At 36.4% G+C, this 14,072-nt stretch overlaps 1 protein-coding gene across 1 annotated transcript in view; it reads left to right on the forward strand.

Moving 5' to 3' along the window:
* The first annotated feature begins 30 nt into the window (after nucleotides 1-30).
* KIF15 (kinesin family member 15) overlaps nucleotides 31-14,072 on the forward strand; it is a 417,226-nt gene continuing 403,184 nt past the window's right edge. Inside the window, exons 1-4 of the mRNA XM_053714345.1 lie at nucleotides 31-166; nucleotides 3,006-3,048; nucleotides 11,602-11,788; nucleotides 12,451-12,527. Of these exons, the coding sequence (XP_053570320.1) occupies nucleotides 148-166; nucleotides 3,006-3,048; nucleotides 11,602-11,788; nucleotides 12,451-12,527 (326 nt within the window). The 5' untranslated portion in view covers nucleotides 31-147. The remainder of the gene's footprint in view (nucleotides 167-3,005; nucleotides 3,049-11,601; nucleotides 11,789-12,450; nucleotides 12,528-14,072) is intronic.

The raw sequence follows: 14,072 nt of genomic DNA on the forward strand, positions 1-14,072 counted from the left end.
TTTAACGCAGTAAGGCACTGTCTGACTAATCTCAAAGCGCCAAATTCGAAAGTTCCGCCATTTTACTTGAGATTGCCTAACTTGCCTTTGGAAATTTAACTAAAAGTTATATAACAGGACCTGAAGGACACAGGCGGAAAATAAAGCATGGCACCGGGAACGAAAGGTATATGTGATAATAAAAACTTCAAATATGTGGTCAACTATAGACGGCAACGCGGTGTGCGATTTAGATCTATGTCAGCAGTGTCACTGTACCTTTTGCAGCTTGTTGACGTTTGTCAGGTGTCATTGCAATAAAAATATACACATCTGCACAATGCGTTATTTGTATGCAATGAACATCAACTAGAAAACTGGGATGATCACACATTATTATAATCTTTACAAAGTAGTAAACCCAATCGAATTCAACAAATGAACTCTTCTAGCCATGAAAATGTTACTACGATATTTTTGTGGCAAATTTATTTTTGTCTCAGCACCAGTGTGGTTAGCCTGTTGACCGTAACACAATTATTAACCCCTTGGCAGCAGCCCCACTTTATGCAAGATATACCTACTTCAGACCCCAGTCTGGTTGCATGGTTCATCAATAAATAAATGTCCCAGAAATTGTGAAAGGTACGTCCAAGTGCAAAAAGGAAAATGCTCTAGTCTGTTAACATTTTATTATTTTGCTGCTATTGTCCTGACAACAATGCAGTATTGGGATCAAGTGGGTGATTGGTGGCTACACCGATGCCTCTTGTCATTGGCTTACCATATGTGTTCCGATAGGCTTATCTAACTATTTACCCTATGTAGGTGTTAAACACACAGAGTATTTTATTATTGTAGTATTGCCTGCATAATATAAGTGTTTTTTTTTCCTTTTTGCAGTTTTTTATGGCCCTGTAAAGCAGTGTTTCTCAACTGCTCTCCCCAAGTACCCCCAACAGGCCAGGTTTTCATTATAGCTCAACCAGTGCAAAGGTGAAGTATTCAGCTGATCAGTAACACCATGGTTACTAACCTGCTCTCAGCCATCAGCTGATTATTTCACCTGTGCACTAGCTCAGCTATAGTGAAAACCTGGACTTTTGGGGGGTACTTAAGCACCGTGGTTGAGAAACAATGCTGTAAAGGGACGTGTTCAAACTATTTAAGATAAATTCAAAATTATATCTGCCTACAATTCTTTACTATTTTAAATGCTTGGAAGAGAGGTCAATGTAGCTTATTGCTTTTACCGAATGTCCATAAACGTAACGTAAACATGCAGTACCTTCCAATACATCAGTCTTTCCACTGTGTTTTTCTATCTGCTATGTATTAAACATAGAGCATTTTATTATTGTATTATATGCAAGCAATAATACAGCGTTTTTTTGTTGTTTTTTTTTTGCACTTTTATATTTCTTTAATGAACATGTTCAGGCAATTATTGGACTAAAGTATCGGTCACTATATGCTCCAAGGATGCTGTGATCTGAAATGTAGCATGTCTGCAGAAATAATGGAACACATGCAGGAATGGTTAGCGCTATCGCTTTGCAGCGCTGCCCCACATCAGGCTCTTCTCCTCAAGCAGTGCTTTGCTCTGGCTGCACTGTGTAAGTTATCCTTAACACGGTGCAGCCAGAGGCAAAGCACTGTTTAAAGGGAACAGTCAAATATGGAGAAGCACTGCAAAGCATCAGCGCATTGATTGATGACTGACTGTTAGTGATTTTTTTTCAACCCTGCCCTTAGCCTTTTCCTTGCCCTGAGCTGCAAAGCTGTGACACCTGAATGTAAGATATTCTTGTGGGCAATATACCTTTTTATTACATGTTTACTTATAATTATGTGATGTTAAACCAAGAGCAAAGTAAACAAATTTATTCAGGAGATATTTGACAAACTTAAAGGGATACTCAAGTCAAAATGAAAAAGTCATTATTCAAATAGAGCATGCAATTTTAAACAACTTTCCAGTTTACTTCCATTAACAAAATGTGCACAGTCTTTTTATATTTGCACCTACTGAGCATGTGCAAGAATTCACAGAATATACTATATGCATTTTTGATTGGCTGATGGGTTTCACATGATGCAGTGGGAGTGGAAATGGACATAACTTGCAAATTTGTCAGAAAAAAATCTACTACTCATTTGGAGTTCAGACTAAGTGCTATCGCATTGTCTTTTTATCATGTATTTGTTGATTATGCAAATCTACTGTATTTACTGGTCCTTTAACAATAACAAAATTGTCTGCAGCTGATTTGCAATGCATTTTTTAGCAGCTGCAATATATTATAAAACTTTTGCTTTATTCTCCAGGTAATCAACACCATGCAACTGAGCTGGTCCTCTAACAAATTAGTGTATCATTTAACTAACATGTGCCTTTTTGAGTTTTTGTATGAAATGTGCCTAAGGATAGAACCCCAGGGGGGGAGTATTAGGCCTAACTGACACCTTTTTTTCAAACATGTATTATGGGAACCCACCACAGGAACTGGTCAAAGAGAGCAGCAGAGAATGGACAATAGATTAAGTGATACGTCTCACAAAAAGCAAAAGGTCATTATAGTTGAAAATTGCATGTACTTATTTGTTAGCGCATATAATTTTATTATTCGGGATCCTGCACCCCGTATGTTTAACCCTCACAATGGGATTAAACCCATAGCTTAAGTACCACTTGAAAGCTGAAGAGAACTGCTGGTCTTGGCTCGAGCAGAAATGTCAGGTGACCCAATCAGAACAGTAGTCACACATGCCGACAGTTTCCGTTTGGGACCAGCCGCTCTTTGCAGTTACCGAGCAGTACTTTTACCCACGTTGCAGAGGTTAAATAAAGAGCTGCAGGGTTGCTAGTGATACAATTACAAGCAATAATAGCCATTTTAATATGTACTGGTGAGGTACAAGCCAGGTAATTTTAATACAAATAAAAATATGAATATTTCTGTCAGAAAATGGTATATGTATAAACTCCTTTATGACTTCTGAAAAACTGTTTTAATATTTTTCAGGTGACCCATCCAACATTTCGATTTCTCTCCCTTCTTTACCAAGGTAAAAAAGATTATTTTTTTCAGTACAAAACTTATCTTTAAAGCTAATTTAATAAACCCAGCACTCACTTACAAGCTCTCAGCTAAAATTTAAAAGGAAAATGGAAAGGTTAGTTACCGCATCTGGCCAAATGGGACAAGCCCAGGTACCTCGTCAAGGTCCTTTCCAATACCTGGGACCCTAAAACAGCCACCCCAGTTTGTTTGGATTTGAAAGCTTGCATTGTGTGGCTGTTTTAGGGTCCCAGGTATTGGAAAGGACCTTGACGAGGTACCTGGGCTTTTCCCATTTGGCCAGATGCGGTAACTAACCTTTCCGTTTTTGCTTTTAAATCTTAGCTGAGAGCTTGTAAGTGAGTGCTGGGTTTTCTCTGTGTGTTGTATTCATTTGATATGTAATTTTCCCTATGGTTCTTGCACCCAGACCTGACTGGGGTTAACTGTCTGTGACTCTAGGAACAGCACAGCTTCCTGTGAGTGCCAGTGGCACCCAGGGCTGAGTATGTTGCAGGGTCATGGGATGTGTACCCGGTCCAGTATGAGAGTGCAGTTCCCTTCTGTGTATGTGTGTGTATGTGTGTATATATATATATATATATATATATATATATATATATCTAAGATCACAGGAGTGAACTAAAAAAAATGAATATCACTACTGGGAGCCTAGGCTGCGCACACTTGTTGAAGAAATTTTTTGTTTGTTGTTATAAGATCTGTATTTGATCTAGTTTTAACAATGTAGCAGTAAAATTAATGCATACAATAAAATGGTACAATATCAAAAGTATACTTATTACACTTTGCAATATCCCTGGAATGGGAGAAAAAGAGAGAAAAACAATAATGTCCTTCTGAGGGTCAGGTGTGATGGAATTTCAGACTGCTTGGTGTGTCTGTGCTGCTCGTTGGAATACCACTCAAGGTTCAATTTGAGTGAAAGAGGTACAGCTGCAAAGATCTAAAAGAACAAGCGCACAGATACACTATTCATAGTGCAAATCAATTTAATATTAAAAAAGCATATAGCATATATTGAACATTTAGGAGTGAATCCTACTCACAAAGGGAACCCCAATCATATGAGGTAAGTTATGGCTGTCGGATCCTTAAAGTGTCCCCACTTATTAAAGGCAACAGTCAGAATGAAGTATCCCCACTTGGTATTGGCTAACAAGTCCCAATAAAAGTAAGAGAATCTCCTTATGGCAAAAGTCCTCAGTACTGTTCAAAGGTAGCGGTTGATGTTATTAAAAATATCCAGTCTATCTTATCGCCCCTATAGTCTGTAGTCCGGACCAAGGCTGATGGATAAGTAAATGCTGCAAACCAGCGTGGGTCAGTGACTCCGCGTAGCAGCGTCTAGAACAGAGCGCTCGTTTTCTCCTGTTGGCGTGTAATTCGCAAGTGACGTAAGGTGGGCGTGGCCTTACGCGTTTCACGGTAACATCCGCTTCATCAGAGGCTTGTAGTGCGCACACCCTATCTGCTGTTCTTATAAGACAGTGTTAAGGTACACGCCCTCCTTACGTCAATATGGATATAACAACCTGTTAATACAAAATGTTAAAATATAAAGTGTAAGGTTCATTCATTTTCAATAATCATTGTGATCTGCGAACAACTTTTGATTCCCATTTAACAACACTCAATGTATCATATTATAGTGACTGTGTTATAAAGTGCACCCTCAGTGCGCTTTGTCAACAAACAATTTTCATGTTCAGAAATCCGTATATGACTTAAAATAAAAATACAAATACATACATCTACATATTAAATTTAAAATGAATAGAAAAATAAATATATAAATATTTTCTATATAAGAAAATCCCTAAGGACTCTAATGTCCTGTATAAAAAACACACAACAATCATTGAATAAAGTGAAATGACATGTATATCTATATATGTATATGCAAAAAGCCATTTGGTATATGGCTGTTGGTACTAATCTTATTCAAAAATCACTGTGTAGTTAACTTGACATAAATGCCAGTAGAAATAATGTGATTAGAATTCTTTTGCAACATGAATGTTCCAATGAGCTTGAACTTCTATCCTAAACATAGATTAGATAAATTTGATGAATTTTTAATGACACTAAATTTAATACTAAGTTTTAAAACCCAATTAATTCTAAATATCCAAAATTTAATATTTTTCTTTAAAAATAAAAAAGATAAATAAAATTCAATTGATTTGCCACTTTCTAAAATACCGCAATTAGCTTTATTTTATTTCTATTTTAATTTGGGTATAAATTCATTCCAAATAAATTAATTTAAATATGAATTAAAATTACAATTAATTTAAAATAAAAACAATTTAAACCAAAAAAGCCTGGATGTCTACTTCTCTATTCATTCCATAGGGCTCCAAGGTCTGGAGGGAGTGGATCCAGAATGTCTCTCTCTGTCTCAGACGTAACATTCTGTCTCCCCTCCTCTCATCCAGAAAAACTTGTTCTATTGCCTTGAATCTCAGGCAGGATGGATCATTATTATGTTTTTTTCTATAATGATCCGTTACTCCATGAGATACATTCCCTTGTTCTATGTTTGCAACATGTTCCAAAACTCTTCTTTTTACTGTTCTTTTGGTCCTACCTATATATTGCAGCTTGCAACTACACTCTAGGGCATACACAACATACTTAGAATGACAATTCATAGATGTCTTGATGGGCCTAGTATAACCATTAACATGTGATGTTATTTGTTTGTTATTCTGATCAATTAATGGACATGTATTGCAATTTTTTCTATTGCACTTGAAAAAGCCAAAGCTCACTCTGTTAAGCCAATTTTGTTTATTTGAATCCTGTCTCAATCTACTGGGAGCTAGAATGTCTTAAGTTTTTGTTCTTCTTAAAGACAACTTTTGGGATTTGATCCAAGGACTTATTTAAGATAGGATCTTCTAAAAGAACATGCCAATGTTTTTTCAGAACTCTCTTTAAATCCCAGGACTTGTCATTGTATTTTGTTAGAAATAGATTGTCCATCCTATTGTTTTCCAAATTGGAACTTGGTTTTTGCTTTAAGAGAGTTGATCTTTCTAATTGGCGTGCCCTTGAATATCCACTTTCTACCAAGTCTAAGGGATAACCTTTGGCTTTAAATTTAATTTTCAGATCTTCAGATTCCTTGTCAAAGGAGACTAGACTCGAACAGTTTCTCCTAACTCTCTGGAATTGGCCATATGGTATATTTTTGATCCAATTTCTGTGGTGACCACTTCTGGCATGGAGGTAACTGTTCGAGTCTGTCTCCTTCCTATATAAGCTGGTAGTTATTTTGTCCTTACTTGCTGTAAGTACCACATCTAAAAACTCAATTTTTGTACCATTTACATTCTTCATGAATTTTAAATTGAATTCGTTATGGTTGACATAGTCAAAGAATCTGTCAATTTCACTTTCATCCCCTTTCCAGATGACTATAACGTCATCTATAAAACGTTTCCAAACAATTATATTCTCTTTGAAGGGATTATTGTCCCATATATATTTATCTTCCCAAGTTCCCATGTAAAGATTTGCATAGTTGGAGGCAAAGCGTGTACCCATCGCTGTGCCCCCAACCTGCAAATAAAAATCCTTACTGAACAGGAAATAATTTTTCTGCAAAATTAACTTTATAGCTTTTAGTAAAAATTCTCTTTGCATAACTGGCAGATGATCATATTTGTCAAAATTGTATTTGACACTCTCTACACCTGCATCATGTGGGATGCAAGTGTAGAGAGAAGCAACATCTAGTGTCAACCACCTGTAATCAGGTTGCCACTTTATGGTTTCCATAATAGATAGAATGTGAGGAGTATCACGTACATACGATTTTAGGGTAATGACCATAGGTTTTAAATAATAGTCTACGAACTGAGAAAGGTTGCTAGTCAGGGAATTAATGCCCGAAATAATAGGGCGTCCAGGTGGCCGTTCCAAGTCCTTGTGGACTTTGAGCAAATGATAGAAAATTGCCACTCTACATTTATCCAAGAAAAGAAATTCATATTCTTCCTTGGAAATGTTACCTAGCCTTAAATTCTCAGTAAGTAGACTTTTTAGTTCTTTAATGAAGCCATTTGTATTGTCTCCCTTCAATTTTTTATAGGTGGTAAGGTCATTAAGCATTCTATAGGCCTCTGCCAAATAATCAGCTTTATCCTGGATGACTACGCTCCCTCCCTTATCCGCTTCTCTTATTACTATTGATGTATTCTCTTTTAATTGTTTTAGGGCTCTCATATCAATTTGATTCAAATTAATATTTTGTTTAGATCCTGAACTGACTTTTTTACACAGATCCATAAGTTCTTTCTCAACCAGTTTATAAAAAACTGGTATATGATTACCTTGTGAATAATTAGGATAAAAAATGGACTTAGGTTTAAATGATGGTCCATTCTTATACTCTGAATTAGTTTTTTCAAGATCCATTAGTAACTCCAATGTATACTGGTCTAGACCATCTGCCAATTTTTCCATAACCCAATTTTCACATTCTAAAGATATCAAATTCGTGAGGCTGGCAAAATCTGTCTCATTCAAATTAGCTTCGTCCTTTTTGTTTTTAAGCTTTGCAAAGTGTCTATTCAAAGTAAGCTTCCTAATGAATCTATTTAAATCAATGAAAAGATCAAAATCATTAGGGGTACTATTTGGTGCAAAATTAAGCCCTTTGGTTAAAAGACTATATTCAGAAGGGTTTAAGGGGCGTTTGGATAAGTTAAAATTTTTTGTGTAGTTCTTACTTAATTCTACTTTCTCCTTTTTATTTCGTACATGTCTTCCTCCTCTGTGTCCTCTTCGGACTCTATTCTTCTTTTTAATTGTGCTGTTTTCGTGAGATACTGTGCAATAGAAGGGGTTTTTCCCCACGATTTTGGCGGTTTTGGTTTCATACCTTTCTCTAAAAAAGGTGTTTGTGCACTAGCACTATCTGATTTGTTTCTTTCCTGTTCTCTAAAACTCTGATTGTCTCCTACTATTTCTCAAATTAGAGTCCTTTGCATGTGTCCTAAAGTAGTGAGACCTATATTCCTGATCCTCTCTTGGTGCATTAAACCTCCTATTTTGATGTTCCTCCTCCTGAAAATCTATTGGATATTCATTTTGAGTATTGAACCTAGTTGGTTGGTATTGTGTATTTTGTTTTTGTTTGTTTTTATTTTTATTAAAATTGTTAGTACCAGACTTAGGTTGGCCATTAATGTATGTTCTGGTATTTGAATTCGATTGGTAGTCTCTATAAATAGATGCTCCCATATGTGTATTTTGATTTTTCCATTGTGGCCTCAGGTGATATGTATTTGAATTTTTATTTTTAATGCCTATACTTGATACTGCAGGACTATTTAATGATGTAGTATCCATTATAGCCCCACCTAATTCCTGGTCATTTTCTATTCTGGTTTTTTCTAAGGCTTCTTCTATGTCTCTTCTTAATTTCCTGTTTTTTCTACTTTTAATTTCCATTTCATAAGTGTGTACTCTCTTTTTAGTTTCCTCATTTAATTGCTCATAGAGGACATCCCCTTTATGTCTTTCTAGTTCTTCTCTAATTTTATTCATTTCCTCAGTTATTTTGGAAAATTTATAATCTCTATATTTGATCAATATATTAATGAATGTTTTTGAGCAATCATTTAGAGCTTGCTCCCATTCTGTGTGATACTCCACATCAGCTAGGTCAAAGATTGGTGTTTTTTGTAACCTCAACCCCTTTGGGATAATTCCCTTCTTAATATATCTCTTAAGTATTGAAAATGAATGCACCTTACACTTTATATTTTAACATTTTGTATTAACAGGTTGTTATATCCATATTGACGTAAGGAGGGCGTGTACCTTAACGCTGTCTTATAAGAACAGCAGGTATGGTGGGCGCACTACAAGCCTCTGATGAAGCGGATGTTACCGTGAAACGCGTAAGGCCACGCCCACCTTACGTCACTTGCGAATTACACGCCAACAGGAGAAAACGAGCGCTCTGTTCTAGACGCTGCTACGCGGAGTCACTGACCCACGCTGGTTTGCAGCATTTACTTATCCATCAGCCTTGGTCCGGACTACAGACTATAGGAGCGATAAGATAGACTGGATATTTTTAATAACATCAACCGCTACCTTTGAACAGTACTGAGGACTTTTGCCATAAGGAGATTCTCTTACTTTTATTGGGACTTGTTAGCCAATACCAAGTGGGGATACTTCATTCTGACTGTTGCCTTTAATAAGTGGGGACACTTTAAGGATCCGACAGCCATAACTTACCTCATATGATTGGGGTTCCCTTTGTGAGTAGGATTCACTCCTAAATGTTCAATATATGCTATATGCTTTTTTAATATTAAATTGATTTGCACTATGAATAGTGTATCTGTGCGCTTGTTCTTTTAGATCTTTGTGTGTGTGTGTGTGTATGTGTGTGTATGTGTATATATATATATATATGTATATATATATCATTGTGTAGTTCATTAACACATCTAGCCAGGCCCAGAGGCTTGTTTTCCCACAGAAAACCTCTGAAATACATGGTTTCCAATGCAGCAAAGGATTCTGGGTAAGATATGCAAATTAAGTACACATTGACACACCTTTTTACTTCAGTCTGCTTTTCAGCAGGTTCCCTTTACGCCAAAGTATCGCTGTTCACACAGCTTATAAACTTAGCTAGGGTTAGTGCAGTGATTCATAACCATCCCAGGACAGACTGTTTTGTGATTTTTGCCACTCATCAGCTGGGAGAAGGTTAGAATCACTGCTGGGTGAAGTTGATTCCAGGCAGAATACAACAACATTTTAAATGAGTGGCAAGTACCACGAAACAGTCTGTCCTGGGATGGTTATGAATCACTGCACTAACCCTAGCTAAGTTTATAAGCTGTGTGAACAGCAATACTTTGGCGTAAAGGGAACCTGCTGAAAAGCAGACTGAAGTAAAAAGGTGTGTCATTGTGTACTTAATTTGCATATCTTACCCAGAATCCTTTGCTGCATTGGAAACCATGTAATTCAGAGGTTTTCTGTGGGAAAACAAGCCTCTGGGCCTGTCTAGATGTGTTAATGAACTACACAATGGGTTATTTTTTCTATATTTTGTGCGTAGTGGAGGATTTTAAACTCGCCTTTTATCTCCCCCTAATTTTAAAATGTTGAGATATAGATATAGAGAGATATATATATATATAGATAGATAGATATAGATAGATAGATAGATAGATAGATAGATAGAGATAGATAGATATAGATAGATATATATAGAGATATATAGATAGATAGATATATATATATATAGAGATATATATATATATAGATATATATATATATATATATATATATATATATATATATATATATATATATATATATATATATATATATATATAGAGATAGATAGAGATATATATATATATATATATATAGAGATATATATATATATATATATATATATATATATATATATATAGATATATATATACTCGAAAAATTAGAATATCGTGCAAAAGTTCATTTATTTCACTAATGCAACTTAAAAGGTGAAACTCATTACATGCAAAGCCAGATAGTTCAAGCCGTGATTTGTCATAATTGTGATGATTATGGCTTACAGCTCATGAGAACCTCAAATCCACAATCTCAGAAAATTAGAATATTACATGCAATCAATAAAACAAGGATTGTACATACCTGTCGAACAATATCGGACCTCTGAAAAGTATAAGCATGCATACTGTATGTACTCAGTACTTGGTTTGGGCCCCTTTTGCAGCAATTACTGCCTCAATGCGGCGTGGCATGGAAGCTATCAGCCTGTGGCACTGCTGAGGTGTTATGGAAGACCAGGATGCTTCAATAGCGGCCTTCAGCTCTTCTATATTGTTCGGTCTCATGTCTCTCATCTTTCTCTTGGCAATGCCCCATAGATTCTCTATGGGGTTCAGGTCAGGCAAGTTTGCTGGCCAATCAAGCACAGTAATCCCACGGTCATTGAACCAGGTTTTGGTGCTTTTGGCAGTGTGGGCAGGTGCCAAGTCCTGCTGGAAAATGAAGTCAGCATCCCCATAGAGCTTTTCTGCGTAAGGAAGCATGAAGTGCTCCAAAATCTCCTGCATTTGAAAAGATCCTTTACACAAACAGGAACAAGCTGGCGTAGGTAGACAGTCTACTTCTAGAACTTTGGGACTTGGTTAGGAGACTGAAAATCAGCACAATTTTATTTAAAAATAAGCAAAACTATATATTTACAAAAAAAAAAACCTGTATGGGCTATATAAATGGATCATCTACAAAACATTTATGCAAATAAAAATCTAATGTACGCTAGAACTTCTCAGGCTTTTTCATCTTAATCCCCTTTTGTGGTCTCATTACTAGCCATTAAACATTTCTTATGTATTATTCTTTTCAATAGATATGATTTTACAGAACCTTTTATGTCTTGTTTCTTGGTACAAGCCCCTTGATAAATATTCTGCTAAGATTTTCAGTTATCTGTGATTCTGTTATAGGGTATAAGCTGCTAACGTTTTCCGAACTTTTACAGTGTTGAAGGGGATGCTATCAAAGTCTTTGTCAGAATCCGCCCCCTAGTAGAGGGAAGTTTAAGTGGAAATGAAGGGGATCAAAGCCTCTGTCTGTCAGTCCTGTCTTCAAACACTATCCGCTTGCACTCCAAGCCAGAGCCAAAGATATTCACTTTCGATCATGTTGCTAATATGGATGCAACTCAGGTATGTGTGTTCCTAGAATCTGATTTCGTTTTCCTAACACTATGCAAAATATATAAACTTATATTTGTTTGTTGACATCATCTGTAATTATTTAGTTGCTTCTTACACAGGAACCACATTTTATCTCAGGTAAATTATCTCTGATATTTAAATCTGATATTTAAATCATGGTATATGTATGGAAAAACAGGAATCGGTTTACCGGATAGAAGAAAAAAACATCAAACTTCACTGAGCATTATCTCTTTAAAAGTCCTGCCACTTATGATGGGGTTACAGTCCATGTATGTATTCTTAGGAGCATTTCATACACTCTCCTTTAATTATGGATTTCTTCAGCCTATAATCTCAATACTAGTCTAAGATTTTTTTTTCATTATTTTTGTTAGCATTTCATCTCCTGTTACTTTTGTAGTAGTAAACTGAATAACTTATTAGTAATCAAGAAATAGGTATCTGTATCACCTGCTGTAGATGCAACAGGAATGCCAGGAACACTATTTCCTACACATAAATGTCTGACACTGAAAGTCTGAACAGCATTTGCACACATTTATTATCATGATATGAAAAAGTTAATGCATGGCAAATATATATGTATTTCAATTATTACTTGTTAAAATGGTGGTTTTACTGTAAATTTGTCCATTTTTGTATTTTAGGAATCTGTATTCTCGTGTGTGGCAAAAAACATTGTTGAATCATGTATGAATGGTTATAACGGCACCATCTTTGCATAGTAAGTTGATAGAAATGTTTCAGTATTAACTACCCATTTTAAATGTTTGTCCCTTTAAGCTGCAATGCTCTTAATAACAGTCTACACCAGAAGTGATATTGTTTAAAAAAGAAAATTTATGCTTACCTGATAAATGTATTTCTTTTTTGACACAATGAGTCCACGGATCATCTTAATTACTAATGGTATATTCACCTCCTGGTCAGCAGGAGGAGGCAAAGAGCACCACAGCAGATCTGTTAAATAGCTCCACCCTTCCCTCCCACTCCAGTCATTCGACCAAAGTTAGGAAGAGAAAGGAAAAGCCAAGGTGCAGAGGTGTCTGAAGTTTACAATAACCCACAACCTGTCTTAAAAGAACAGGGCGGGCCATGGACTCATTGTGTCAAAAAAGAAATAAATTTATCAGGTAAGCATAAATTTTCTTTTCTATTTTAAGACACGATGAGTCCACGGATCATCTTAATTACTAATGGGATTCAATACCCAAGCTAGAGTACACAGATGATACGGGAGGGACAAGACAGGGAACCTAAACGGAAGGCACCACTGATTGTAGAACCTTTCTCCCTAAAACGGCCTCAGCGAGGCAAAAGTGTCAAATTTGTAGAACTTTGAAAAAGTGTGAAACGAGGACCAAGTCGCAGCCTTGCACATCTGATCCACAGAAGCTTCATTTTTGAATGCCCATGAGGAAGCAACAGCCCTCGTGGAATGAGCCGTAACTCTCTCGGGAGGCTGCTGTCCAGCAATCTCATATGCATAACGTATGATACTCTTCAGCCAAAAAAAAAGAGAAGTAGCCGTAGCTTTCTGTCCCTTAAGTTTTCCTGGGAAAATCACAAACAAAGAAGAAGACTGACGAAAGTCCTTAGTCGCCTGTAAGTAAAACTGTAAAACACGGACCACGTCCAAATTGTGCAGAAGTCTTTCCTTCTGAGAAGGATTAGGACACAAGGATGGAACCACAATCTCCTGATTAATGTTCCGATCAGAAACAACCTTAGGAAGAAATCCTAGTTTAGTACGTAAAACTACCTTATCTGAATGGAAAATAAGATGACTCATACTGCAATGCCGAGAGCTCTGACACTCTCCAAGCCGAAGAAATAGCAACAAGAAATTTTCCAAGGTAACAACTTAATATCTAAGGAATGCATAGGCTCAAATGGAGCCCCTTGAAGAACTTTGAGAACTAAATTAAGACTCTATGGAGGAGTAACTGGTTTGAACACAGGCCTGATCCTGACCAAGGCCTGACAAAAAGATTGTACATCTGGGACATCCACCAGACAATTAGATAAGGCCGAGATTTGACCCTTTAGGGAGCTCGTCAATAAACCCTTCTCCAAACCCTCTTGGAGAAAAGACAAAAATCTAGGAATCCTAACTCTACTCCATGAGTAGCCCTTGGATTCGCACCAATAGAGAGATTTACGCCAAATCTTATGGTAAATCCTTCTAGTTACAGGCTTACAAACCTGAATCATGGTCTCTTTGACTGAATCAGAAAATCCACGCTTGGATAAAATTAAGCGTTCAATC

Source organism: Bombina bombina, chromosome 5 (genome assembly GCF_027579735.1).
Source record: "Bombina bombina isolate aBomBom1 chromosome 5, aBomBom1.pri, whole genome shotgun sequence".
NCBI classification, from domain to species: domain Eukaryota; kingdom Metazoa; phylum Chordata; class Amphibia; order Anura; family Bombinatoridae; genus Bombina; species Bombina bombina.